At 28.1% G+C, this 24,764-nt stretch overlaps 5 protein-coding genes across 14 annotated transcripts in view; 3 read left to right on the forward strand and 2 right to left on the reverse strand.

The window, feature by feature from the left end:
- The first annotated feature begins 57 nt into the window (after positions 1-57).
- On the forward strand, positions 58-7,716 carry Atf3 (Activating transcription factor 3). Its single transcript, XM_035085761.1, has 4 exons — positions 58-207; positions 6,433-6,675; positions 6,761-6,903; positions 7,002-7,716. The coding sequence occupies exons 2-4, from the start codon at positions 6,438-6,440 to the stop codon at positions 7,440-7,442; spliced, it is 822 nt and encodes a 273-aa protein (XP_034941652.1). The 5' UTR covers positions 58-207; positions 6,433-6,437; the 3' UTR covers positions 7,443-7,716.
- An 862-nt stretch (positions 7,717-8,578) lies between these two features.
- LOC118068396 (protein transport protein Sec61 subunit gamma) lies at positions 8,579-11,338 on the reverse strand. Of its 3 annotated transcripts, none has more exons than XM_035085764.1 (4): positions 11,034-11,185; positions 10,574-10,686; positions 10,346-10,448; positions 8,579-10,079 (listed from the first exon to the last, which is right to left on the reverse strand). In XM_035085764.1, exons 2-4 carry the CDS (start codon positions 10,665-10,667, stop codon positions 10,070-10,072), a joined length of 207 nt encoding a protein of 68 aa, XP_034941655.1. In that variant the 5' UTR covers positions 10,668-10,686; positions 11,034-11,185; the 3' UTR covers positions 8,579-10,069. The 3 variants fall into 3 exon arrangements, with proteins under 3 accessions (XP_034941655.1, XP_034941656.1, XP_034941653.1); XM_035085765.1 differs by lacking the exon at positions 11,034-11,185 and adding an exon at positions 10,888-11,009; XM_035085762.1 differs by lacking the exon at positions 11,034-11,185 and adding an exon at positions 11,192-11,338 and having other exon boundaries at positions 9,713-10,079.
- Positions 11,339-12,390: 1,052 nt separating this feature from the next.
- Positions 12,391-13,869, forward strand: LOC118068381 (NPC intracellular cholesterol transporter 2 homolog a-like). The gene is made up of 4 exons (XM_035085734.1): positions 12,391-12,517; positions 13,124-13,237; positions 13,325-13,503; positions 13,606-13,869. The coding sequence occupies exons 1-4, from the start codon at positions 12,448-12,450 to the stop codon at positions 13,690-13,692; spliced, it is 450 nt and encodes a 149-aa protein (XP_034941625.1). The 5' UTR covers positions 12,391-12,447; the 3' UTR covers positions 13,693-13,869.
- Positions 13,870-13,920: 51 nt separating this feature from the next.
- Positions 13,921-24,764, reverse strand: part of LOC118068379 (serine/threonine/tyrosine-interacting protein-like) — a 62,499-nt gene continuing 51,655 nt past the window's right edge. For 4 of the 6 annotated variants that reach the window (XM_035085733.1, XM_035085732.1, XM_035085730.1 and 1 more), the window contains 4 exons: positions 15,419-15,517; positions 15,199-15,350; positions 14,933-15,121; positions 13,921-14,776 (listed from right to left, as the gene is read on the reverse strand). In XM_035085733.1, coding sequence (XP_034941624.1) covers positions 14,575-14,776; positions 14,933-15,121; positions 15,199-15,350; positions 15,419-15,436 — 561 coding nt within the window. In that variant the 5' untranslated portion in view covers positions 15,437-15,517 and the 3' untranslated portion in view covers positions 13,921-14,574. Of the gene's footprint in view, positions 14,777-14,932; positions 15,122-15,198; positions 15,351-15,418; positions 15,518-15,631; positions 15,681-15,765; positions 15,918-24,764 lie in introns of those variants that run through there. The other 2 variants (XM_035085728.1, XM_035085729.1) reach the window with 2 other exon arrangements.
- The window catches only part of Fife (regulating synaptic membrane exocytosis protein fife), a 51,513-nt gene continuing 49,730 nt past the window's right edge, over positions 22,982-24,764 (forward strand). For all 3 annotated transcript variants that reach the window (XR_004690502.1, XM_035085726.1, XM_035085727.1), the window contains exon 1: positions 22,982-23,200. The gene's annotated coding sequence lies outside the window, so the exon portion shown is untranslated. The remainder of the gene's footprint in view (positions 23,201-24,764) is intronic.

Genomic DNA, 24,764 nt, shown 5'->3' on the forward strand with positions numbered 1-24,764 from the left:
GATTGACCAATAAGAGTTGAGAGTCACGTCACTGCTAGCCAATAAGTACTTTGAATGCTGACGACATGGCTAAAAATAACTTACATATATCTAGGCCGGTCGCGGCCGCGAAATATCCACAGTCGTGCGCCGGCAGCCGATGGCAGATAATCTATTAATTGTTTGTGTCAGGAGGTTAAGATTTACATTTTATAGGGAATACATAAGGTAGGAGTTTATTTACAACAATCACGTAAATTTATATCTGTTTATAATCATTGTATATCAACATTCCATTTTGATTCTTCAACCTTTCAAATTGATATTTCTTTTTTTGTTGGTCTCGAAATTTATGAGACTATGTATACATATAGTAAACCTTGAAGCTAATTTTTTTCTCAGCAGACTTTGGTTCTCCTTAAGATATTCTGGCTTTTTTTTATAGAAAAAAATATTTAAAGGCTTAACAGGATGCATTTTATCTTGAAAAAAATGTAAAAAGAAAAATAAAAGTGTGACAACTATACAGAAAGCAACACAACACACGTGCTTATTCAACACCTTACGGCTATTAGATGTATTTAGATCCGGATTATTGGTAAGATAACAAATCGCTTCAGGTGATAACAACTGATAAAACAATGCCTTCAAATTGTTCGAGAAATGTGCGCTTCAGTGTACAATGTTACAATAACAAATATTAAAGTGGCGTACAATTTAAGATTATTTTTTTTCTTGCTTCACAATCAAATTAAGATTATCGTGTACTTATTACAATTAATAACCAGTTATATATTCGATTTAATTAATTACATTTTGTTATTTTAACATTGGAAGATTAAATTGATACAAAAGTCTTGACGATTAATTGGCCAATAAATAAAATTAACAATCTACTTTTGTAGTTGGCATTTCAATTGGATTAATGTGTAAATAATTGTACGAAATATTTGTGATCATTCAATTGATAATAAGTTTGTAGAATGTTTTAAAAATACAAACTTGTGTCTCACTCGTTTAATTGATGTATTTATAATATCAACACTCTGGGGCATTAAAATTTTGTCGCTGCCTTTTGTTCATAAATTCAAATAAAATGCATAGCAGGAATTAATAAAAGAGCAGTATGGTTTTATTATAGTGAGTTGATCTAAGAATAATATTACGATATCGTAAAGTTAAATTTGAAAATATCACGTACACCAATGTGTAAAATGTATTTGGATATTTGTATCAGACTCCAAGCTCAACGAATTTTGATGTCGCGTCGTGTTACAAAAACTGTTTTGACGGTATCGATCATCGAATACTTCAAGACGCAATAGACGCTATTAATGCCTATATCTTCAATCGTGATAATTAATTGAAAATTAATCAAATAGTCACATGGAGAATATTGAAGGGTATTATATAGATTATTGAAAGATTGATAATTAACTTATTTATTGAAAATGATAATAAAGATGAATAAAAAATTGATTTTTGTCAGAAATTAATTAAATTACTTGAAATCTTAAGTGATAGATAAAGATTCAAGTGGAGTTGTATTATGTCTAAGGATTAATGAAAAAAATCAAGTTGAAACAGTGTGAAGATACAAAGTGCCTCATTAATGTAAATGAGATCGGAGTTAATTGTGTTACAGACTCTTCGAAAGTTCATTAAAGTTTACATGAAGGTACACAAGCCAGGGTTGCATCTTGGAAATGGTTATTTTTTATCTTACTACTCTCTTCCCCTCTTCACTTCTTCAATGTGTATGCGCAATAATCCTGGTCTCTCTTGACTCCAAGTTTGGAGGAGACTTGGGTCAAAATTACCTTGGTCGAATTTCGTAAGATAACTTATTACAGTGCATATAAAAAATATAGTCATTTTTTTAACATTTTAAAACGTTTGAAAAAAAAATGTTGGAGTATTATTTTAACTAATTTTTTCTTCACTTTTGATAAAAAGATACTTGAAGAAGTTTTTATATCGTCAATTAGGTGTTAGAAAAAAAATTTAAACATATTTTATTTTGTTTATGTAAGGTTTGTTGGATAAGAACATCAAAATCCAACAACAGTTTGCAACATTGTGAATAAAATTGAAGTGTAGATTCATATCAAATGAAAACACTATTTATTTCTCAATTCACGAAGATTCTCCTCTGACATTCACTCAATCTCTTTCACTTTTATTTCTCAGCCTTGCGCTTGCACGCGTGCGGCCAAGTATTTATCCACTCACTTAAGAGTCCAGTTGCGATAAAAGGAATTTTACGCGACGATATCACGATTACCGATGAGTGTAAACTTATGGCTTTTCTCGTATCGCCTTCTTTGGAGATGAGGGCGATCTTAATAAACTAATAAGAGTCAATTTCTTTTTATCTTAAAAAAACTTTCCACTGTAAATAATATTTAATAATTAAAATTAATTAACTCTCTTACTATTTACATTAATTTTACATTTTTTCAAACCTCCATGCATTTCTATGACCTTCAAGTAATTAAATACTTGCAGTTAGATGCGGGTTTTAAAGTGCATAAATCAATTTTATTTCCCATTTTTTAAAGCCTTCAATAATTGTTTGAATTAGTCATTCAATTATTAATAACTATTATTATTTAAAATACTATCGCTAAATAGTGCTCAAGATAATTCTTAATTAGAAAATTCCATGAACTAAATTTTTTTATCGACAAGTTCATCTCAACCTTTTATATTTAATTAATAATATGTTTTTTGCCATTAGTTGAACTTTGCTCATTATTAAATATATTGGGTCAAAGCAAAAACTGTTGCATCTCTCAATCTTCATAAATACTTCAAAGATAATTGTTTTTTTTTTTTTTTTTAATAAAATAGTAATTGTCTTCAAAGTATTAAAGTTTGTTAAAATACTATGGAGTAAAGTACTCAGAAAAAGGTAAAATTAAGAGGCTTTGTACTTTGTTAATAGAGTATTGTACAAAATACTGTTCTTCGAGCTCAACTCACGTTTTACCATGTGTGTGAATATGTTCACACAACAAGCACATTGTGCGCGAACAGGAAGCATAAATTTTATGAACACCAAACGTAGAAGAGAGTGAATACAAGAGTAAAGGATACAAGTAGAGATAAAAAGTCAAACTAGAAAATATACAATTGAATCTTCGATTAGTAGATGAATGAAAAGCCTATCCTTAAAAAAATATTTTTTCATTCTCAATCATGGAAATAATTAAAAGAATAGATAACAGTAAATGACAGTTTTTTTGTGTTAAATTATTTAACACCAAGTCTTTATTTAGCGACACTATATACATTTGCATTTCAGCCTACGTTATCTGCACCTACTTTAATTTTCTTTTTACGGTGACCTTGTGTTGTACCACTAGTTATTTCCTTTGTTCGTTTCCTCTTTAGTCTAGTACAACTAAACAGTGTCGGCGCATTCTATTCTGCTTACACTTATTTTAAATTCATCGTAGTCTAGTATTATTATCATCATCATTATTCTCTTTCTGATCTATTCTTCATTGGTATTTCTTCATCACAAGTCTTTCCAGACATTTCACTTTTAAATTGTCAACTCCTTTTTGTGTACTTAGTATTTAAAACGTATTTAAAATATTGACTATTCGGCGCCACTTTGTTTTATCTAGCATTTTTTTCTCTATTATTTTCCTTTTGGTCTTTCAATGGTTAAATTCCATTTTAGTAGTTGGTAAATAGCTTTTGAAAAATGAAGAAATTAGTACCGCCTACGAGAGATTGTTGACCGTACGAAAAAACGATAAAAATTTCTTGCCAGATGGGAACGACGCGTCGTTGCGTAATAAGAAATGCGTGAGAGCATATATATGAATCCCTGCGGCACTTTTGTCGTCTAAAGGGTTGACCCTCCCTAAAATCATCCAATTATCTGATGTTCTTTGCACGTTCCGCAATATTTTTAACTTTAATACTATTCTACGAAATTCAACATTCGATCTACTTCAGTACAAATGAAATATACTCGTTGAAATTTTTTATTTTGTACTTTTCATTTAATACTAAGCAACATTAGAAGGCTTACAATGTAAAGCTTTGTGCCAATGTGATAACTATGCTCCCTCAGTGTAATTCTATACAGTCTCTATCACCTACTCTGTAATTTCAATAGAATGCTATTTGATCTCGAGACAAAATTAGTTATTTTTTTTTTTTGTTTTTATTTTAATTAATTATGATGAATGACGAGATATGGCATACTGTTAAATGACGTTAGTTGAAATCGGCGTCAAAGGAACTCCTCAAATTCCGGAGCATCCCAACTATACGTCAAAATCAAATGAACTTTATTTTTAGATTTTACAACATGCAACTAGCGAAAGTTAGGAGTTACAATCAAGAATCTAAAATTATCAAAAGAACAACAAAATGCATACATAAACTTTATAATAAATTGATAGAAAATGTTTTTCAAATCAATTTAAAATTGAATGAAAATTCTTTTTGGAGTAGATCAATTGTTATGACAATAAATCATTACTTTATTGAATTTTCACAGATAAAATAAATATTTAGTTTTACTTAATAAATCTTCATTTAGCTTAAAGGCAAATATATTTACATATTCAAAATTTCAAATAGATTATTTTTATGAAAAAAAATGTTTCGGAATAGAATTTGAATTTTTAATGAGTATGAATATTTGGATTGAAAAGAATCTAAAAGAAGATTATGAAAAGTTGATTATATTAATAAGCAAAATAATTGTAAACATCTTGATGAGTTGAAAAATTTTTGGAGCATCTTAGCAATTTGGTGATCATTAAATAATATTTTTATTTGTCTGATGTGCGCAATATGTTGGGTTTAAATGCTAGAAGAATCTCAAGAGTTGAAGAATATTTTAGCCAAAGTCTAATATAGGTCACTGGGTGCCATTTGTATGGTCGTTTGTCTGGCTTGGTTTAGTTGTAAAAGGCTCCGGTCAAACCCTTTGCAGCCGCGAGTTTATAAACAGCCTAGTCCATTTGTGTCTGTCAGAATGTGACTTTACGATAGACTACTAAGCTGGGGAATGAAATAAGCACATCAAAGCGATGAAATATTTTACATATTTACAAACGTAAGAGCAACAGAGAAATAAAGTAACAAGAATGAGTAAGGGAATGTGATAGTCGTAAAGGGCCTCCAGAAAAATAGAAGGGACCGGAAAAAAATCTATTACGAAATCTACTGGTTGACCCTCAACCAATAAAAGATGGATAAAATAAATTTTATTAGAGAGAAAATCTATCATTCATATTTTATTTTTCCAGGTGAAATTTATTTCTTAAATCTGATGTCTAAATATTTGTTTCATACTTTTTAGTAGGATAAATGAACTCGTATTATTCTCATGTCGCAAGATAATTTAATACTAACATGTGTAATATATGTCATAATTGAACGTTTTCTTGGAAAAGACAGAAACAGACATGTCACCTACATTTTCTTCTAACTACCTATCAACATCAATTTTCGGAGCATTTTGTGTAAGACTTCTAAAGCAGATGAAAATAGTTTTGACAGGCATTGACAGCCTTTTAACTGAAATCTAGACCATCCAAATATAATTTAACAAAAATGTTTACATGCAAAAATTAACTGTCAGCTTTTAAAACAATTTTAATCAATCAATTATTCATTTTTAATCATTTGTTTTTGTTCATAATGTAAAAATAAATCTATCGTATCAAATAAGTTGAATAAAAATTTTCAATTTCCTCCTCTATTGAAAGAAAAAATAGCATAAATTAATTTTAAATCTCATGATATTGATAATCAATTCACAACTATTTAAAATAGAACATTGATGAGATAACCGACAACTGAATGACTTAGTATAAATTATCATATCATATAAATTTAATAATTGAAATAAATTTTTTGTTTAATTTAGAATTATTTATAATATTGACAACAATATAATTATTTATAATTGTATTGTATGCAAATATCATTCGAAATTTTTTTTGGCGTATTTTTTCTTAATTTAATCTTGCCTCATTCAATTAATGTTTAAGGTCAATTGAATATTTCTAACTAATACAAAATACTCTGAATACCTAAAGTAAAACGTAGGAAGAATGAGAAATTAAACTGCTCGTTGACTATAAAAAATTTTTTTATTGCAAGTAACCCATTCATTATCTTGATATTCGTTTGTAATTAAGGTCGAATTCATCTTTCTCACTAATCGTAGTTCCCCGGGGAAAGATTCGACCTTGAGATCTAGCTCGTTATATCATAGTTACACCTTTCTTGCTTCAAACACGAAGGTCAGTTTGTTGAGAATGAGTACTAATTGTCTATCCCTTTGTTCTTTGGCCGGAAGTGCGAGTCAACCATATCTAGTCTATCACATTTGATATGCAATGCATTATAAACAGAAAAGAATACTTCTTTACAATCAATGATTTTAAATAGTGTGGTATTTTTTATTATTCACAGATTCAATGTACAATTTAAATGTAAACGTGAACCCTAGCCCTACGGCTACAGGTCTTCTGGGTGTTACTAACAATGAAGTAACACCCAGAACGCCAGAGATTGTGAACTCTCTAATTGCTATGACAAACCCTTTCGAGGGTTTTGTTAATGAGAAAAGCAGAGATAGAACTGATTCAACCAGTAGTGGAGGCGAGCCAAGTCCTCCTAGTGTTCAACACACCTGCAGTCAGCTTATCAAAGAAGGTATTAATTTCTTGTTCGACATCTGCAGTTTATAATTCTTGTATTAATAGTACAATTTTATCTAAGGATGTTTTTACTTTGACAGGACTGAAGCTGACTTTGCAAACTAAAAGACGAGCAAATAATAGCAGTGATGAAAGTAAAAAGAAGACGAAAAAAGAAGATGGAAGTGCTGATGATGAAGAAGATGAAGATTCTAGTAATAATAACAGTAGTGGACGTACTGGGGTGAGTTTATAATATTCATTATGAAATATCAAATTATATATTAACATTAGTTTATGTATAAAGTTATCTTTAAAATTTATGTTTATTTCTTTATTTAGTTGACACCAGAAGACGAGGAAAGACGTAGAAGAAGAAGAGAACGAAATAAAATTGCTGCCACTAAATGTCGATTAAAGAAACGAGAGAAGACAGTGATTCTTGTCCAAGAATCAGAAACACTAGAATCACAAAATCATGACCTAAAATCTCAGATACAAGAGTTAGAAACCCAGAGGCGAAGATTGGTGGACATGCTGAGTGTTCATACTCCAACGTGTATTAAGCAAGGTAATACCAATGAAGCTTATCAACCATACACTGGAGAGTCGTTGCTTCTTCCATACTCAGATACCTATTCTTCGCCATCATTGAATCAGCCACAAGATTGTATTAGTTTAGACTATCCAATTAAAATGGAAAATTATGATACAGGTGTGCAAGATTTTTATAGACAAGACAGTGCATTTGTGCCTACATCTGATGCAGGTTGTACAGTATAGCCGGAATAGTATGTACCACTTGTATTCATCCTCTTCATAGTTTTGACATAAAACTTGTGTTAATAAGACCTGTAAAGAAACTGCTTCTATTTCAAAACACAAATGTTCTTTCGACAAAAAAGACGTTAAGTTGATTTGATTAATTGCAAAAAAATGTAGACTATGCATTCCATGAGAAAAAATGTACCGATAAAAAATTAGAGATAATGGAATTTCATAAAGAAACTGGAAGATTAAATATTATCAAAGATAAGCTGATGTTGAATAAAAATATTCATAATGTAATTTCTTAATTTTATAACTAAATATTATTATTGTATACTCAAGACTTGAGGATTACTGAATTAATCAAAAGTAGTAATAATAAAGATAATAATATAATTATTTTTTATATTAATCTAAAGAAGCTTACATAAACTTTCAATATCTTAACTGAAATTTCAGTAGCTCTGCTTTCTTATATCTTGGCTAATTTTTGATTTTCACTAATGGCTTTTACTTATAGAAAAACTAAAATTTATTTAACAATGTTTAGCGTTGTTGAACTATTATTATAAAACATTCCTTTTATAATTTAGATAATACTGTTTAAAATTTTTCAAGATTTATTTGTCAAAAATAACTAATGATTATTAAGTAAACATTATCGGTGTCATTGAATTAATTGAACAAATAGAAGCTTGAAAGCCAGCACCAATATGCTGAGTAAATGCAGGACATCTTACTTGGCGTAATGATTCTCGATTTAAAAAATAAAAACATTTTTTTTAGCAATTAATCTTTGCAAGCTCTTTTTCATAGTTTAAATGTTATTGATAAATGATACTTATAAAAATTACTGATATATACACTGTTTTTTTTACGAGTACCAACGTATCTGTTTATTATTAATGAGATGTTTGATATTATAATACAATTAACTAATTGAAATGTATTATTTTTTGTTGACAAAAAAAGAATTATATGTATTACCGAACGATATACCTCAGAGTAACTTTTAAGTTACTTTTCCAGGATAAATTTCTACGATCGACAAATTTAATAAATTTATTCTTATTTTTTTTTTACCGAATACGCTTTATTACTTTTTTACTCGTTAATTATATTCTAAGTCAATTGGTGCTTCCGCTCATTAGTTGTCAAGAACATAAAGTTCATTTTTCGTCGGTCATAAAAATATCTAAACCTGGAATGCGTTTCCATAATTAACTTAAGTTAATTAAATAACAGAGATGGATAACGCAACCTTGTAATGAGTAAGATGAAGAGGCTGTAATTATTTACAGCACTAATTATTTTTTGTAAGTGTTCATATAAAAAAAAAACAAAGTGTTAAATTTTGTTCACGTAATTTAAGGAGTATATAATAAAGCGTTGAGAATATTTATACTTGCGAGCATCAACAAATCAAATAATAAAGTGCTTCTGATTAATTATAAAAATCTGCCATTATATTTTGCATTATGCGTACGAAACATAAAGTTATGTCTTAATGAATTATATATTAATGAATAAAATCATTAAAATATTTTGGTAACATGTCAATCAATTTCTAATTAACAAAAAAAATAATTTATATTTATTTTCAGTAATTATAAGTTTTCAATCAAAAATGTATCTAGAGTAAAACATACAATTATTGGCCATGTTATTTTTTTTAATAAATATAAAAAAAAATTTCTTTTTAATTTCTTTATAAAAATTTGACTTATGTTTAGTAACTTATATAGTTTTCGAACATTATGTTTTTGTTATATATATAACATATTTTAAGTTGTTTCCCGGCAATTTAAAAAGAACAATAGTACACTTAATTTGACTGAATTGTTTACATTTAGTGCAAGTAATGTTAATTATATACTAATGTACTTGGCAATTTAGTACCTAACAACAGAGGTTTTATGGTTATATCTAGTGACTGGAATAAATCTTCGGCTGATGAAGTTGCAGTAAAAAATGCATCCAAGACTTATGGTTTTTCTCCTAGAATCCTGATGCAATAAGTTACTCTAAATACCGTGTAAACAGTTCTATTAAATCGTCACATAAAAATGATAAAGTAAATAATTTAAAAAAACTTAGTTTTAAGTACTTTTACTGAAATTATTAGAACTGATTTTCATCGACAATTCATATCTATCTATTTAGACAAAAATGAAAAGAATTTCTTGTGCTAGAAAAAATTCTGCTTTATTTTAAAGAACCAGCAATTTATATTAAAAAAGAAAATCAGTTAAGCCTGCATTAAATGTACAAATAAAATTAGTCAATTAGAATGATTTATTTAAATATATTATAGACTGTATCCGTGAATTTCAAGCTCTTGAAATCTCTATAAGAAATGAGCTAATCACTACACCAAATAGGCCAATTACTTTGTAGTTTTTCATATAATTCATTATGTTTTATTATTTCTTATGAATACATAAATTTTTATTTAATTTTTTTTTTTATTTTATCATAAAAACATATTCATAAAAGTAATCTAAACGGACAAAATGTATATCATAATAATATTTATAATTTTTTTTATACTTTAAAGTGAGGCAATACCTTAAGAGACCAATCACTATGTTTTACCCTATACAATACAAAATTAAAAAATAAATATAATTTCAGAATAAGTCTTACGAGCCTCTGAAATAAAAAATAAATATAGTTTAGTATTTTTATCAATATCATAAAATAGTACTAAATATATTGAATTGATGTAAGACAAAGGTGGACAAGATCATCTTTTCGGAGGCAAAGTAGCTTTCTAAGTAAAATTTTTAGAGCCATTGCTACTTCTGATGTAAGGAGTAAAAAATAATATTTGACTGACAATAAGTAACGGGACATTTATTTTGAAATCGAATTTCCGTATCAATTCAATATATATATAATATTTTAAAAATACTTACACAATGATATTATTAATTGGAATATGAATGAGTTTGACGAAGAATCCAATGAATCCCATTATGCAAAATCCAATAGCTGTTGCAATTGCAATTTTTTGGAATTCTATGAAGAATTTGAAAGCATTATTTTTCTTTATTTAATTAACGAGGAAATGTTTATATTACAATTGAACCAGTCAAGGATAGAAGAAAGAATGTACAAGGTTAAGTGTGATTTATCAAACTTACCTTTCCTGTCAGGTTTCGTACATCTTTTGACTAATCTAATGCTGTCCTTTGTGAACTTTCGGCTTGGTTCAACGAACTTTTTGATTTGATCCATTTTATCAATCTGTTAGATCCTGCAAATAATAACATTCGATGAAAAAAATAATACATAATTTTCGATGTTACAGTCTATAGATTAATTTGACAACGAAATTTTTCACACGTTGTCAACTTCTGAAATCTCAATGAAACGAAGTAGCTTTAATACAGATAAATTTGTTTAAATAAATTCCCTCAAGTCTAAAAATATTTATATCAACTCGTTTAAAACATACGTCAATAGCAACGTTCCAAACAATTGTTGCTTTAAAAAAACAATCGCGCAGTAACAATTTTTCATAGAAAAAAAATATTTGAACCAATTTGAAGCACATATGTTAGACTAGAAAAATTAATGAAATATTTTGTATTTATTATTTACCAATTAAAAGCACTTCTAGTAAGTCAATCTAACAATAAACACTCATTAAATTATTTATAAGTGTAAACAATTCAAGTTGTCTTTGAGAATAAATCATACGGAATATTTAATATAAAACAATTTTTTTTACAATAAGAATATCAAATGAAATTACTCACGTTACTTTCTGTAAGAGTACACTTTGTAAAGTGTTAAATTTGACGTCCAAAAAGCTAACTTCGACTGTGTTGCGGGATCTACGTGGACACAGATATCCACAACGTCATTTCCGAATGACTGACGTTGGAGCCATCCCCGGAAATAAGAAGTAACTCTATTTAAAACGCGGGAATTTTAAAATAAGACAATAAACAAAATTATAATTTCAAGTCGCGCATTTGATTTACGTGTTTCATCTCATTATCAATTTAATCACGATGAAGGAAGAGCAGAAAAAATTCAAGGTTAATAATTGAAATTTCCTTGTAAATAATAAAAGCAATCATTTGTCTAAAGATGAAATTATTAATTTATTAACCTTCATAAAAACTACATATAACTTTTAATGTGGTATAAATTATAAGTAAATTGCAATAAATTTATGAGAAAAATAATTCTTTCTATATTCAAATATGAAATAAAAGAATAATTTTACCCATAAATTATTACTGTTTTCAAAATTATTTTAATATTTTATTTTTATATGTTAACCGATGGCTTTATTTCTAAATGGTATTTGGAAGTTGCATCTTACATAATGATATAAAAAATATCAATGTATTAACAGCAAAATTGGGAATCCGTACAAAAAAATATCATCAAATAATTATAAATAAATAATCAATTCTTTTTACTAAATAAATTGTATAAGAATAAATCAAATATAAAAAAGTGGTCACATGTTTTCAACTTTTTTGTATCTAATTTTTTTTTATTTTCTGAGAACATGTTTTACTACTTATTATTTTTTATCATCTTCTTTGTTTAATTTCTAAACTCTTTTTATTTTATACATTTTTAGCAATTTTTCACTCTTACTAACATTTTAGAAGTAAGTAATTACATTATTTATTTTTATCGATTCCTGTTATTTTTCTTGACTTTTTCTCTACATTGACTTACTTAGAAAATACCAATACAATAACGTCGGTTACTCTAAAAACTTTCTTAAAAGGAGTAGAGAAGGATGTCTTTGTGATGGTCATCAAAGAAACGCTGGGCACGAATCTTACCTGACTGCCTGGTTGGTGACGCATCTCATATATAAACCACATAGACTTTATAAGCTTTACTGTATGTGTTGGTGAGTGGGAAGCATTTTCTACACATAAGAAACTATATATACACTCATCTTACAAACACATATAAATTGGATTTAAATTATCCTTTCCAGCTATCGCGACTTCAATACCCGTCGAGACGTCTAACGAACAACATGTATCGAAGTATTCTTTGTCTTCTGCTGTGCTCAGCGGTGTTAGTACAGGGTGTAATAAACGACTGTGGTGAGTCAAGAATGATCTAACTTATTATTCAATCAATCATTAAGTTGATTGTAATTAGTGTATTATTGTTAATTACAAATCTCTTTTTATGGTTTTGCGAAGTAAAATTTTCTTTTAATAGGGATTTCACTTTCTACATTACAATAAAAATGGTAATATTTTTTATAAGTGAAATATCCATTCGATTTCTCTATTTATTTATTATTATAATTCACAGTATTTTAATTTTTTTCTTGTAACGCGAAGTCTCCCAGTTATGTTATCACCATTTGTACGTCAGCGGGTTAAGTTTCATTTATCTTTCTAAACTGAAACGTGCATATTACACTTATACGATTATAAAAATGCTAATGCTTCATAATTAAATACATCCATAGAGATTTATTACCTCCTTGTAACTTTTTTCATCTGTTATGAAACAAAATTATTTTTTATCAATTGTATTGACTGTTCCATTCTTCAGGTATTATTTATGGCAATCTAGATGTTTTAGTGATAAAAAATAGAAAAAAAACGCATCAACATTATTCAAGTGTAATTGTATCGTTATAATAATGAATCAGAAAATGTATCGTTACCATTTAATTTTTTACTTTTATTTTTCAGGATCCAAAGTTGGTTCATACACCAATATCAGTATCACTAATTGCAAACCTGAAGCCTCAACATGTATTTTAAAGCGAGGAAAAGTTGTAACAATTTCTATTACTTTTAACGTTGGTAATTATCCTCCGTCATTGTTAATTTTATAGTGACTTCAAAAATTCTTTATCTTTAATTTAAACAATGCCAATTTATATATTATAGATAGAGATATTAAAGAAGTAAATGCAGAGGTCCATGGAATAATTGCTGGTGCAGCACTTCCATTCCCATTTAGTCAGAAAGATGCATGCTCTAAGTCTGGCCTTTCTTGTCCTCTCAAAAAGGATAATGGGCCATACACTTATAGTGCGACATTGAACATTCTACCCATTTATCCTCCGGTAATAAAAAAAATTTCATATATTTTTTATTGATATGCACATAAGTAATTTTGCCGATTTTTTAAAATGTTTTTTTTTTTTTTTTTAATTGTATTTTTACAGCTCAAGGTCATCGTCAAATGGGAACTTAAGGATGAGAATGGTGACGATATCGTTTGTGCTTTGATCCCATCAGAAATTAAGCTTTAGAACTTAAGAAGATAAAATTATATACAGGGGAATTTTCTTTTAAATTTATGTAAATGATCAAAAAATTTTTTAAAGAAATTGGAAAATATGATGTGTATTTGTAATGTAAGTTTTTTATAACAACGATATTGAACAAATTTGAATGTCAAATAAATAAAACACATATTTAGTATTTAATATTAAGTATTACAATTGATGTTGAATCATAAAAACAATTCAATTTTTAATTAAATAATGTTAATTTAGTGACGAGAAATACCTCTATTATTTCATACTTCACGTAAATATTATTTAATGTTTTTTCGCATATTAAAAATGATGAGAAATAGTAATAGCAGTAATAAACGGAACTGTGATTATTATCATTGGTATGGTTATTGTGAAAAATGGTAGAGATGCTAATGAGTCAGTCAACACTGCATAATTGTCGACTAATATTGTCTGAAATTTGACGCAAGAAGTTTATCAGACTAGTCGACATTTTTAGACGAATTCAATGAAACGTAACTATATAGATGCTAACAGAAAGTAAAAATAATATTAATACTATAGTACAAGTGAATTTTTTTTTTGTTTATGAAAGTAAACGATCAATTATTTCAATTCACGACATTCCAATACTGCAAAAATTTTGAGCTAGACGATTACTTTCACACCATACTACCACTATGGATTATTTTACATTCGAGAGTAGCTTTTTACATTATTTCTGGTGATTTATACTTCAATATTTTGTTAATATACTCATTGAGTTGTTGAAAAGCATCTATGAAAGTAAATTAACAGCTTTTATATTTTTAATTAGTCCCAAATGTTGTTACCGATTAATTAATCTATAATTAATAAGTCTTTTGGTAACTTTGATCACTTGTAAAATAATTATCAACTATCCATGAGAACAGCTCTGTCATCTGGACGTTCTATATCATGGCATTTCCGTTTGCTTTCTTCTCTTGATGTTAATGGGTCGTTTTTCAATTGATTTTGTGCTTGATAAATGGGTTCATACTCACGTAGTTGAGCCATAAAACCTTCATTTGGATTTATACAAAATCTTCGTTGTTGAACTAATGCATAAGCACGTCTAAAAAATGATGTAACTTTGTATACTTTGTATATTTGAAATTCTTTTAAATTTATTGATACTAGTATTTCATGACTTTGTATAATTTTTTTTAATAAGATTTAAAGATTATACCTACTTTAGAAATAATATTGATAGAGGTTGCTTTTTACTTACGTTGGAGTCAAACTATATGTTTCCATGACGTAAGCAAGGACTAAAGCAGCTGATCGAGATATTCCAGCATTGCCATGAACTAGTACTCTACCACCGGAATGCAATCCTTTATCTATGAAAGCTTTGACTGTTCGAAAATGCTGAATAATGTTCTCCGTAGCAGTATCGGCTATATTCAACACTAAATATCTACATTAAAAAAACATTTGAATTACTATGATTATTTCATTATTTTTATACGATCAATATTCGTGTTATTTATTTACTCGAATTTATCTGGAAAATTAGGTCTAATAAAATGTGCCTCTATGTCTTGTCTAACACAAACAATGTGTGTTATTCCTCGTTCTTGGAGATCCTGTAATTTTTGACGACTAGCAGAGCTGTAAGGACCCAAGTACAAACGAGGAGCTACTTCCTAAAATGAACAATCATTTTTGAGAATAATTTATTGAAATTTAAAAAGATTTTATCTGATAATCTTACCTGCATACTTCTTCTCATAGTATATGTCCATTCCTTTGGGCTATCTAAAGCGGCAATATCTTTGAAACTTTCATCTGACCCATTCTCACTAGTGCTTTCCTGTCAAAAAGAAAAATATACCATTGATTTTTATCACCATTGTGACAGACAAAAATCACAAAAGGGATTATGTCTAAGAATTTTAAATTAGTCAAAGAAATGTTCAGCTCGTACATTAATTATGAAAAAAACCTTTGTCATTTTTTTAACTTGATAAATTATAAACGTAACCTCTTGTTTAACTTAAAATATTATGAAAATAACGTTACACAATTGTTTAAGTAATACAATAAAATAATATCACTTACGTCATCTTCCAAGTTATTACTATTATCTACTGATAACATTCTTACGCTTTTAACAAAGAAAACTTTCGTTCAAAATATTTAAGAAATTAGAAAAAACAATTTACGAAAATCGCTTCGTATTTTTCATAACAAGAATTTAACCACGAAAGCCATTTGTAGCGATACTGACGTCCTCTAGACATTTTGGAATCAAATTGTGAGGACAATGCTTCCTCAGAAGATAAAATAGATCTCTACTGTATGCTCGATATAATAGGAAATGGTATGTTTACTTGATAATTCTTTTTTATACCTGCTTATGAATAGCCAAGATAACTTTTAAAAAGTCAAATAAACATGCCACTTGTTCATGACCCTTTTATTTTTGTTTGTGATTGATTAGTCAATGAGAAATTTAAAAAATTAATTTTTTAAAATTAATATTGATTATAAGTAAAAGGATTGAAAATAATGATTTTTCAAAAACATTAAAAAAAAAACTTTCGAAACATTATCTTATAAGATAAGATATTAAGACGAAATTATTCAATTTAAAGTAATTAACAAAAAATAAAAAAAAAAAGACAAATTCTCAAATGTATAGAATTTGCAAGAAATAGATTGTTGGTTTAGATTGATCGAATAAGCATTGATTATTCGGCAAAATTTGCTTTGAAAGAGAGTAAAACTAAGTTAGGGTGAGAGTCTGAAAGACGGTGAGTAAGCCAACGTGAAATGGTGTAAACAAAGACGCAAGTAGTCACACAATCATTTGAAACTCGTCGATGCGTGGATTATGTCGACAGTATAGCTAATAATTGGAGCGTAATGTTATAAGCTGAAGCCATTATCGTTCAACGTTAATACAGCCGTTTACTCCAATGAGTTCACCCCTTCCATCCTTTCATCATTCCTACACTATTTCCATCGTTGAGGTGTAGTACACAAATACATTATATACATATATATTTATATATATCAAGTATATATGTATCATAACAACATTATTAAAAAAAAAATAAACTCTTATCTCGTCATTCCCAAGTCTCCAATTTTCTCGATGGAAATCGAATGATTGCTCATTCAGGGAGAAGAAACGCAAATTTAGAGAAAAATTGAAGCTTCATGGTTTCTTCTTTTATTTTGATAAAAAGATCTCGAATGATATAAAAGACAATATCATTTTGTAAATTTCAGCTTTAACGTTTTTACTATAATACATTTGAATCTTTTTTGTATTTACGACCGTACGTTCAAGTTAGATGCAACTCAATTGCATTTTGAGTACTGCCAGGAATTCTACATATCGCTCAGCATTGTTGTAAGCACTAGGTCATGTCATTTTGGTATTTAATGAACGTTCATTTGAGCTTGTAACTAAATACCATAATTATTACTGACGCTTGATGAATGCAGATAATATTTCGTAAAATTAGCTGCAATTATTATCGATATTATCCCTCTTTACTTTTTATTCATTACTAAAAAATTATTGGATAACAATAAAAATATTCATTTCATCTATTCTTTAAGCTTGAAATAAATTGTTCATTTGACAGGCATCGATTGAGCCAAAAAAGTATTTCATGCAAAAATAAGCGTTGTTTTAAAAGATTCTACAACAGTTGAAAAAAAAAAGATTCAACAAAAACCAGAAGAATAAAGCAATACTGATTATTCATACATTTATGACATGAAAAAAGACCTAATGGACAAATAGAAGATTAGTTAATCTCGTTCATAATCCCGCACGTGTTGTGCTTTTTACTGCCAACATTAACAACTTCGTTATCCTGAATATAGTATAAACTCCTGCGTGAGCTTTCCACACTACGAAAAAGATTCACATATTATATTATTCTTGATTACTCCCTGCATATAGAAGGGTTATCATTAGTCCACTGTATCTAACAAAAAAGTTTGAATTTATAAAAAAAATGTTTATTTATTTCTGTTACTTTTAGTCCTTGGATATCAATTAAATAAAATAAATTATTCCAACTTGAATATAAATTAATTAAAAAAGTTTAGCAGTGGTATAATTTCAATATTCAACACTCAGAAAATCCAATTAAATCTGTAACTCTAATTAATAAGTTTATTTTCAAAAAATTATACTTTTGAATTTTTCATCTCGATTTACTTATCATTTCTTACTTTGAACATTTTTATATCTTAAAATAAAGATAAATTGTCTTTAAATAGATTGATTGGTGTTTGTTTAATTATAATTTATGATTTAATAATTCTGGAGTGTGAAAATCATAGTAAATCATCATAATACATTATGCTAATAAACAAGATTATACATAGGTATGGCTCGTTGCATGTGCAGTTTCTCTTGCTCACGAATGCAGTACAAGAAAATAACAGCAAAAATTCATGTAGCTTTGTATCATATTATTGGAAATCTGAAATCATTGTTTATCAGCTATCGTTTTACAAGTACTGCAACTTTGGTGAATTCCTAAAAACTCACATTTACACCTTTATTTGGGTCAATATGAGATGATTGTCGATTACGACAAGGTCGAAGATTCATCTGAGCATCCTTTAGTCTAGTGTCTAATCGGCTTTATGTTTTACACATGTCCTGCAGCGATCTCAATGCTGCTCTCTGCAGGTGCGCAGTAGTTCAAAAGCCTAGGTCACGAGAAAAGGACAATGAGAATGAAGAGGAGAAGGAAGAAAAAAAAGAAAAAGTGTAGAAGGATGCAACACTTGCCCAAGTGTGACTTGAGCTTGAAAAACCAACTGTGACTTCCAAGGAATACAAACGACGAAATATATCACTAGCTGGAGAATTTCCATTTTTACGACTCGCACGAGCGTGCAACCACGTTTAACTTATCGAGATAATTCAACGTGACTAAGAGAGGGTGAATTGCCTAACTACATCGTCAATCTAGTCGAAGTAATCAAGCCTAGAGGCTAGGAAACAATCTCAACTTTTATCAGATTTATTATGTAGATAATAAATGAATGATTTATTTTAAATAGCTTCTATATTTTTTTAAACTTACTTTTAAAAGATTTTATCAAGATTAAACAATGTTTAATTCTAATTTGGCGAATAATAAAATAAACTCTCATTTTTTACACTCAAGAATACCTTTAGATAAGTTTATCTTGATTTTAAATAAAAATACACAGCTATTGTTCAAACTTTCTTTTCAATGTTGTTGCGAATCAGGACAAAAGACAGAATATCTCACGGAGTTGGTGAGAATAAAGGTGTAATAAAAATATTAACAAGCATTTTTCCTAGTTTTTTTTGTTTCTTACTTAAGAAAGCAGTAAATTTGCTGGGAAATATTCGAGAATGAATTTTAAAAATAGAAAATTTAATTTTAAAATGTAAATTTTGAACTTGATTTGCAGAGTTTTAATTTCTTAGAAATATCTTTATGTTCTAAATTTACAAAATAAATTTTTTCGCAATTTTTTTTTTGAAAAAAATGATGGAAAGTTAAAAATATATATGGACAAAAAAAACTGTTTATTTTTAATTTATTATGAGAATCACGTGTTGAATAGTCTGGTTCACTAAAAGTAAATGTAAACCCTCCTACGAACGAACGCAAAAAAAAGGAATGATATGTTTGTTCGTAGGTCGAAGGGTTAATTCGGATCGTCCGCTTGTACACGTATCATACTACTAACTATAGGGAGGGGATCCAGCTGAGTGAACAGCTACGATCGACAAACTATATATGTAAAAGTAAAAAGACGACTTCTCTTTTATATTTCGTTTTCTTCGAGCATTTCATGTTAGAGTAAATATCACAAAAAGTATGTGCATTACCATAGATATTGGTCGTACCAATACCACAAGTTCATAAATAATACAGGAAAATGAAATTAAAAATTGAAAATAAAAAAAAATCATTCGCTCATTAATAAATGATAAGGACAATAAAAAAAAATATATCATATTAATATTATTTGTTGTTATGGAAGTTGAATTTTTAAAAACTTTTTTTGTTCAAATGAATATAACTTTGAATAAATATGCAAATAAAAACTCGAAAAAAATCGATGACATCAAATATCCTACAATTAAAAAAAAGTGAGAGAAAAATTTTAAAAAATTTTTCTCTCAAACTTTAATAAAAGTGTATTTCTCTTAAAATCAAATTCCATACATGTATTTTTATCATTTTCAAATATTTTTTCATGTTATGTATTAATAAATAACAACGAAATAGATATAAATATGAAGGATCGAATATTAATTTAGAAATAAAAATCTAAAATTATAATTAGTATCTAATTCATCTATCAAATATTTATATAACATTTATTATTCATCTGAAGAGTGTTTAGAGAGTCATAAAAAAAAGTTTAAACATGGTAGTATCAATTAAAATTTAATTTCCCGTGTATTTTTAATTATTTCTTCCACAAATTCATTTTAAATTCGTTGAATATCAATATAAACCAATTATCGAATAACAAATAATTTATTTGATGAATTTGTTAATTATTCAAGTTCATTCTGTAATATTCTCTTGAAACAATTATCTTTTCTTTATTATATATTTAAACCCTAAATAAAAAATTTCATTAATATCAAATAGTCACTTTTTTTGTCAATGTAATGAATCCTAAAAATCAATGTTTCTCTTTGTTATTGTGCTCATGATGTATTTCAAAAATTTGTAATGAAATAATTTTCAAGGTAACAATATAACTGTAAAATTAAATTTTATTTTATAAAGAAAGCAAACAATTTCAAAGGATGTGTGATAATGAATCTACTATTCTTCTATTGTTGAACATTTTCCTTTTGCAATATCCATTGTTATACGGATGCATGCATGTGTATCTATCATCCTTGATATTTTGAATGAACAAAAATGTCAAAAAATGTTCCATCTTGTTATTCAGTTTCTTTTTATTATTTGTTTTTTTCGAAGTTAAAGAAAAAAAAAGTATACGTGTTCTTATTTTCCATTTCTTTTCGAAAAATACTGCAACTCATTTTTTTGATTGAGTCTGAAGTTCGCACTTCCCATTTCAAGATCGTTATATTCTAGAAATGTACAACAATACTTTTTTATTGAGTTATTTGGGTCTGAAACTATTCTTTAAGCTTCAGGCTTCCGTTATTTGAAAACGAATTGGAGTAGAAAAATTTTTTGAAACTGAACATTTTATTCAGATGTGTGAAATTGTAAATTAAACTTTCAAAAAAATTTTTCCAACTTTATTTTGAAATATGAATGATTTATTGTGCAACCCTTCAAGTGCAAGATTATGAATATTTGTTTTTTTTGTACTTTCAACGAAACTCTGTAAAAATTTTTTTCAGTTCAAGGTATTTGCATGAGTTCAGCTAGTCTCAATTATTTAACTTACTAAATGATATATGTTTGAAAAAGTTATTTGTAAACTATTTACCCAAATAAATCTAAACTTTTGAGGAAAATAGATTGTTTTTATTGAAGCTAGTGGAAATAATTGATTCTCGAGTGTAGTTAATATCAGGAAATAAAATTTAACCACAAAGGGGTGATTGAAATACGTAAAAGCTGATTAAACACAATTTGTGGAATTCAACTTTTTACTATACAACAGTATTATATGTGTAATCGTTACTTCAATTTTCCCGAACCATTTTACAGATCATCTAGGATATGTGTATAATGCTCTACATACAAATTACGATTGAAATAACCATAAAAATTACGATTTTTTATTTCATAAATAGAAACGAGAAAACAAGTTAAGAGACTCAACTTCTATAACCATGACCATTAGGTATTTAGCAACATTCTGATACACATTCACATAAAAATAGTTATTAAAAATATATTAAAAGTTTGTTAGACTATACGAAGTAAAATTATGTACTGTGAAAATGAGAAAGTATGTGTCACTTCTTTCAACTAATTTTTTTATCTGGGTTTCTATGTAAAGTAGAAGAACAGAACAGGTAGATTAGAGAAAAGATAAAAAGCAAAGAAAATAAGTAAAAGTTTCCGACTCTGTCATTTTCTTTGCTAAGATATCTCTAGGGGTAAAAAAACAGAAAAAGAATTATACCCTTTCACTTACTCTTTTTTTCGAATATATATATATATTTATGACAATTACAAGTTGGATGATAACTTTTCTAGTTAATAAAAATTTTAATGAAAAATATTCGTATAAAGTTGAAAAAATATTTGTTTAATTAAGCAACAAATTCAGCAACAAATTAGGGTTGTTCTGACCATTGTAGAAAATGAAGTCTATCATTGTAGAATTGGAATACAGTCAGAATTGTAGATTGAATATATTTCAAAGCTAAATAATTTTCTTTTGTAAAGGATAGTATATTTATCAATGTTTTGATATCTTGATTTTAATTTCCTCGTCTCAGATAATTTCTAAAGTAACCCTTAAACGGACAATAAATTATGATTACGACTTGATGATCGCAGACTGTTTTAATCTCTCTTTATCTGTTTCATTAATTGATAAAAAAAAAACTTTTCATTTAACTTTGTTACTCTAAATAGACAATTAAATTTATCAAGAAATAATTGTTTGTGATCGTTAAAATGAATTATCTAATATGATATAAAGTTTTATTATTATTTTAAAATGTTAAAAAATTTTCTATAATGCTCAATAAAATAAATTTAAAATTCTCTCTGTATAAAAAGTCCAGGAAAAAAGTCATATATAAATACCTTTGATTTTCTAAAGTAAATCAAAATCAAGATATATTTTTTAACCTGGAAAGTAGTAAAGTCAACGATAATTAGCTGGAAAATTCATAAAAAATGTTTTCTATAAGTAAAGAATATGAAAGTAGGATGAAAAAAAAATTAATCCATGACACTTTGAGAGCAATAAAAAAAAATATTTTAATCCGTATGAACTAGAAATGGGGGTAGTATAGGAAAATGAAAAGAAAATAGACAAAATAGATATAAAAAAATAATGTAGATGCCACGAACTCTGCCGCAAGCTCTCGTTTTTTGGAATATAGCTCTCTTGTTGCCTTCGAGGGTGGCGTTTTCTCTCTACCCTTCTTTACTTCCCTTACTCTTTTAGCTGATCTTGCGCGATGGTGGTGAACGTCTACCTCTGCTACCCCTCAACCCTCTTACTGGTTCTGGAGCTTTTTTGGGAGTGGGAAGGATTCAGGGGGTGGAATAGGCGCCCTCTCGATCCGCAGGTCGAGCGCGCGAGAGAACCAACTGTGGTGGGAGAAACAGGAGGCCCGGGCAGTGCAAGCCGGGCAGGCTGCCCGATGGTATCGGTTTTCACTTCTTTGTTCTCTCTCTGCTAGATCACTTCATCGTGAATAAATTTCACATTGACAACGTTGTGTTTATTGACAAGAAAAAAAAAACAGAAATTCAAGATATACATTTTTTCTGACTCAGTGAGAGAAACAGTAGATAAAACGTGGATATTTTCTATTTTCATACAAACTTCAACTTGAAACTACAAGTAACAGGTTGGTGATTTTCTCTATCGTTTCACTCATTTCTTCTGTATTTCTACCCTCTTTTTTCATTTTTTTCTCTGTTTCGACATAAAAATTACATTTGTTACAATTTTTATTATTGTTTTGTTTATAAAAATGCATTTCAAAAAATAGTTTGTGCATAAAAAATATTATTTTAGATAAAACAAAAGTGAAGAATTAATAAAAAAAAAAATAAAGAACTGTTTGTAAATTTTATTGTTTTTTTAACCAAAAAAATTTTTCAGTCGTAAGAATTTTTTTTTGTCAATTTATGTTATGTGTAACTTGGATGGCAAAAAAATGCATAAAAATAAAAATAAAAGTTACTCTTCTATTAGATTACATTATATATAATAATGTAGCAATGAAAACTGTTGCATCTTGTGAAGGTATTTGTCGTGAAGGGGAAAAATTTTAAAGACCGAACATGAGAGAAATAAAAGAGAACAAAGGAATGGTTGATTAAAACAAGATCTTAATTAGCTCTTTTTTCATGATCGTGTTAAAAAATTGTTCTTCATTACATTTAAAACAAGGCTTCCAATTTTTTTAAAACTCATTTTGTTTAATAATAAAGTTTTTGACTACACAGAGTTTAAGGTGGTGAACAAAAAACATTGAAAAAAGATCAAAGGCGTTATACTCAATCGCTTTTTTCACTTTGGTGTTTTTTTTCCTTCACCTTTTATGTTATTCAATCATTTTTTTTCCTCTTCATAAATATTGATATGAAGTACTTGAGTATAGGAATGTCGCTAGAGTTTTAAGTATGACGCAAAGAAATTCTCAATGTTTCAGAAGAAAAAAATTTAGGAATAAATGAGTAGTGAAGCAAAATATATTTTAAGTGAGGTGTTAGGATGACGAGAAATTGCAAAGGTTATATATAAAAAAAAAGGACAAATGTAGCGAAACAAAGGGCATGAGTGACTGTCATGGTTGGTGATAGGGAAGAAAATGTTTAATAAAGATAGTACTCTCATAGCGACGGCAAAATTCGAACTAGAATATCAGGGGTGAAAAAGAGAAAAAAAGATTTACCTTTAAGTAGAAAAGCTTTCAGATAAATAACACGTTTGATGCATACTTAAGTGCTTAGCTTTATCTATTCTAGATAGCTGGAAAGAACCGGAAATGATTCATATGCACGAAGAAATAATTTTAAACACCGTCATTTGTACTGAAGTGAATTGTTGAACAATTGTAGAAACAAAGCTCTGACAATTTTCCACTTTATTAGCAAATCTAGCTGTCGTTCCGCGCCGTTACCTTCGATGCGCGTGAGTAAGTGGCCATGCCCATTACTGTACTGAGATTGTACCATGACAGGATCACCTGTTGACCTACTTTAAATGCTGGGGATGTGGGCTAGTGTGTTAGTTCAGTCTTTATTTTTTCTTTTTATGCAAAATGCACTAATTTTTAGTTAAATATCATTAGAGTGGTTGAGAAGTACTCTGGTAGAGTGCACCTTACTGAATTTTAAAACAATCAAGTTGTTCATATTTTTAATTAAGAAAGATTTAAATATTTACGAATGATGACTGTAAAA

This window comes from Chelonus insularis, unplaced genomic scaffold (assembly GCF_013357705.1).
Source record: "Chelonus insularis isolate UGA/USDA-ARS -01 unplaced genomic scaffold, ASM1335770v1 contig_3_pilon, whole genome shotgun sequence".
In the NCBI taxonomy this organism is placed as follows: Eukaryota; Metazoa; Arthropoda; class Insecta; order Hymenoptera; family Braconidae; genus Chelonus; species Chelonus insularis.

Excerpts from the sequence above, each read along its gene's own strand:
- Atf3 (XM_035085761.1), top strand. The coding sequence starts at position 6,438 with ATGTACAATTTAAATGTAAACGTGAACCCTAGCCCTACGGCTACAGGT. Across the intron at positions 6,676-6,760 it reads CAGTCAGCTTATCAAAGAAG|GACTGAAGCTGACTTTGCAA; the intron begins GTATTAATTTCT and ends TTACTTTGACAG. Across the intron at positions 6,904-7,001 it reads ACAGTAGTGGACGTACTGGG|TTGACACCAGAAGACGAGGA; the intron begins GTGAGTTTATAA and ends TTCTTTATTTAG.
- LOC118068381 (XM_035085734.1), top strand. The coding sequence starts at position 12,448 with ATGTATCGAAGTATTCTTTGTCTTCTGCTGTGCTCAGCGGTGTTAGTA. Across the intron at positions 13,238-13,324 it reads TTCTATTACTTTTAACGTTG|ATAGAGATATTAAAGAAGTA; the intron begins GTAATTATCCTC and ends TATATATTATAG. Across the intron at positions 13,504-13,605 it reads TTCTACCCATTTATCCTCCG|CTCAAGGTCATCGTCAAATG; the intron begins GTAATAAAAAAA and ends GTATTTTTACAG.
- LOC118068396 (XM_035085764.1), bottom strand. The coding sequence starts at position 10,667 with ATGGATCAAATCAAAAAGTTCGTTGAACCAAGCCGAAAGTTCACAAAG. Across the intron at positions 10,449-10,573 it reads TACGAAACCTGACAGGAAAG|AATTCCAAAAAATTGCAATT; the intron begins GTAAGTTTGATA and ends AATTCTTCATAG.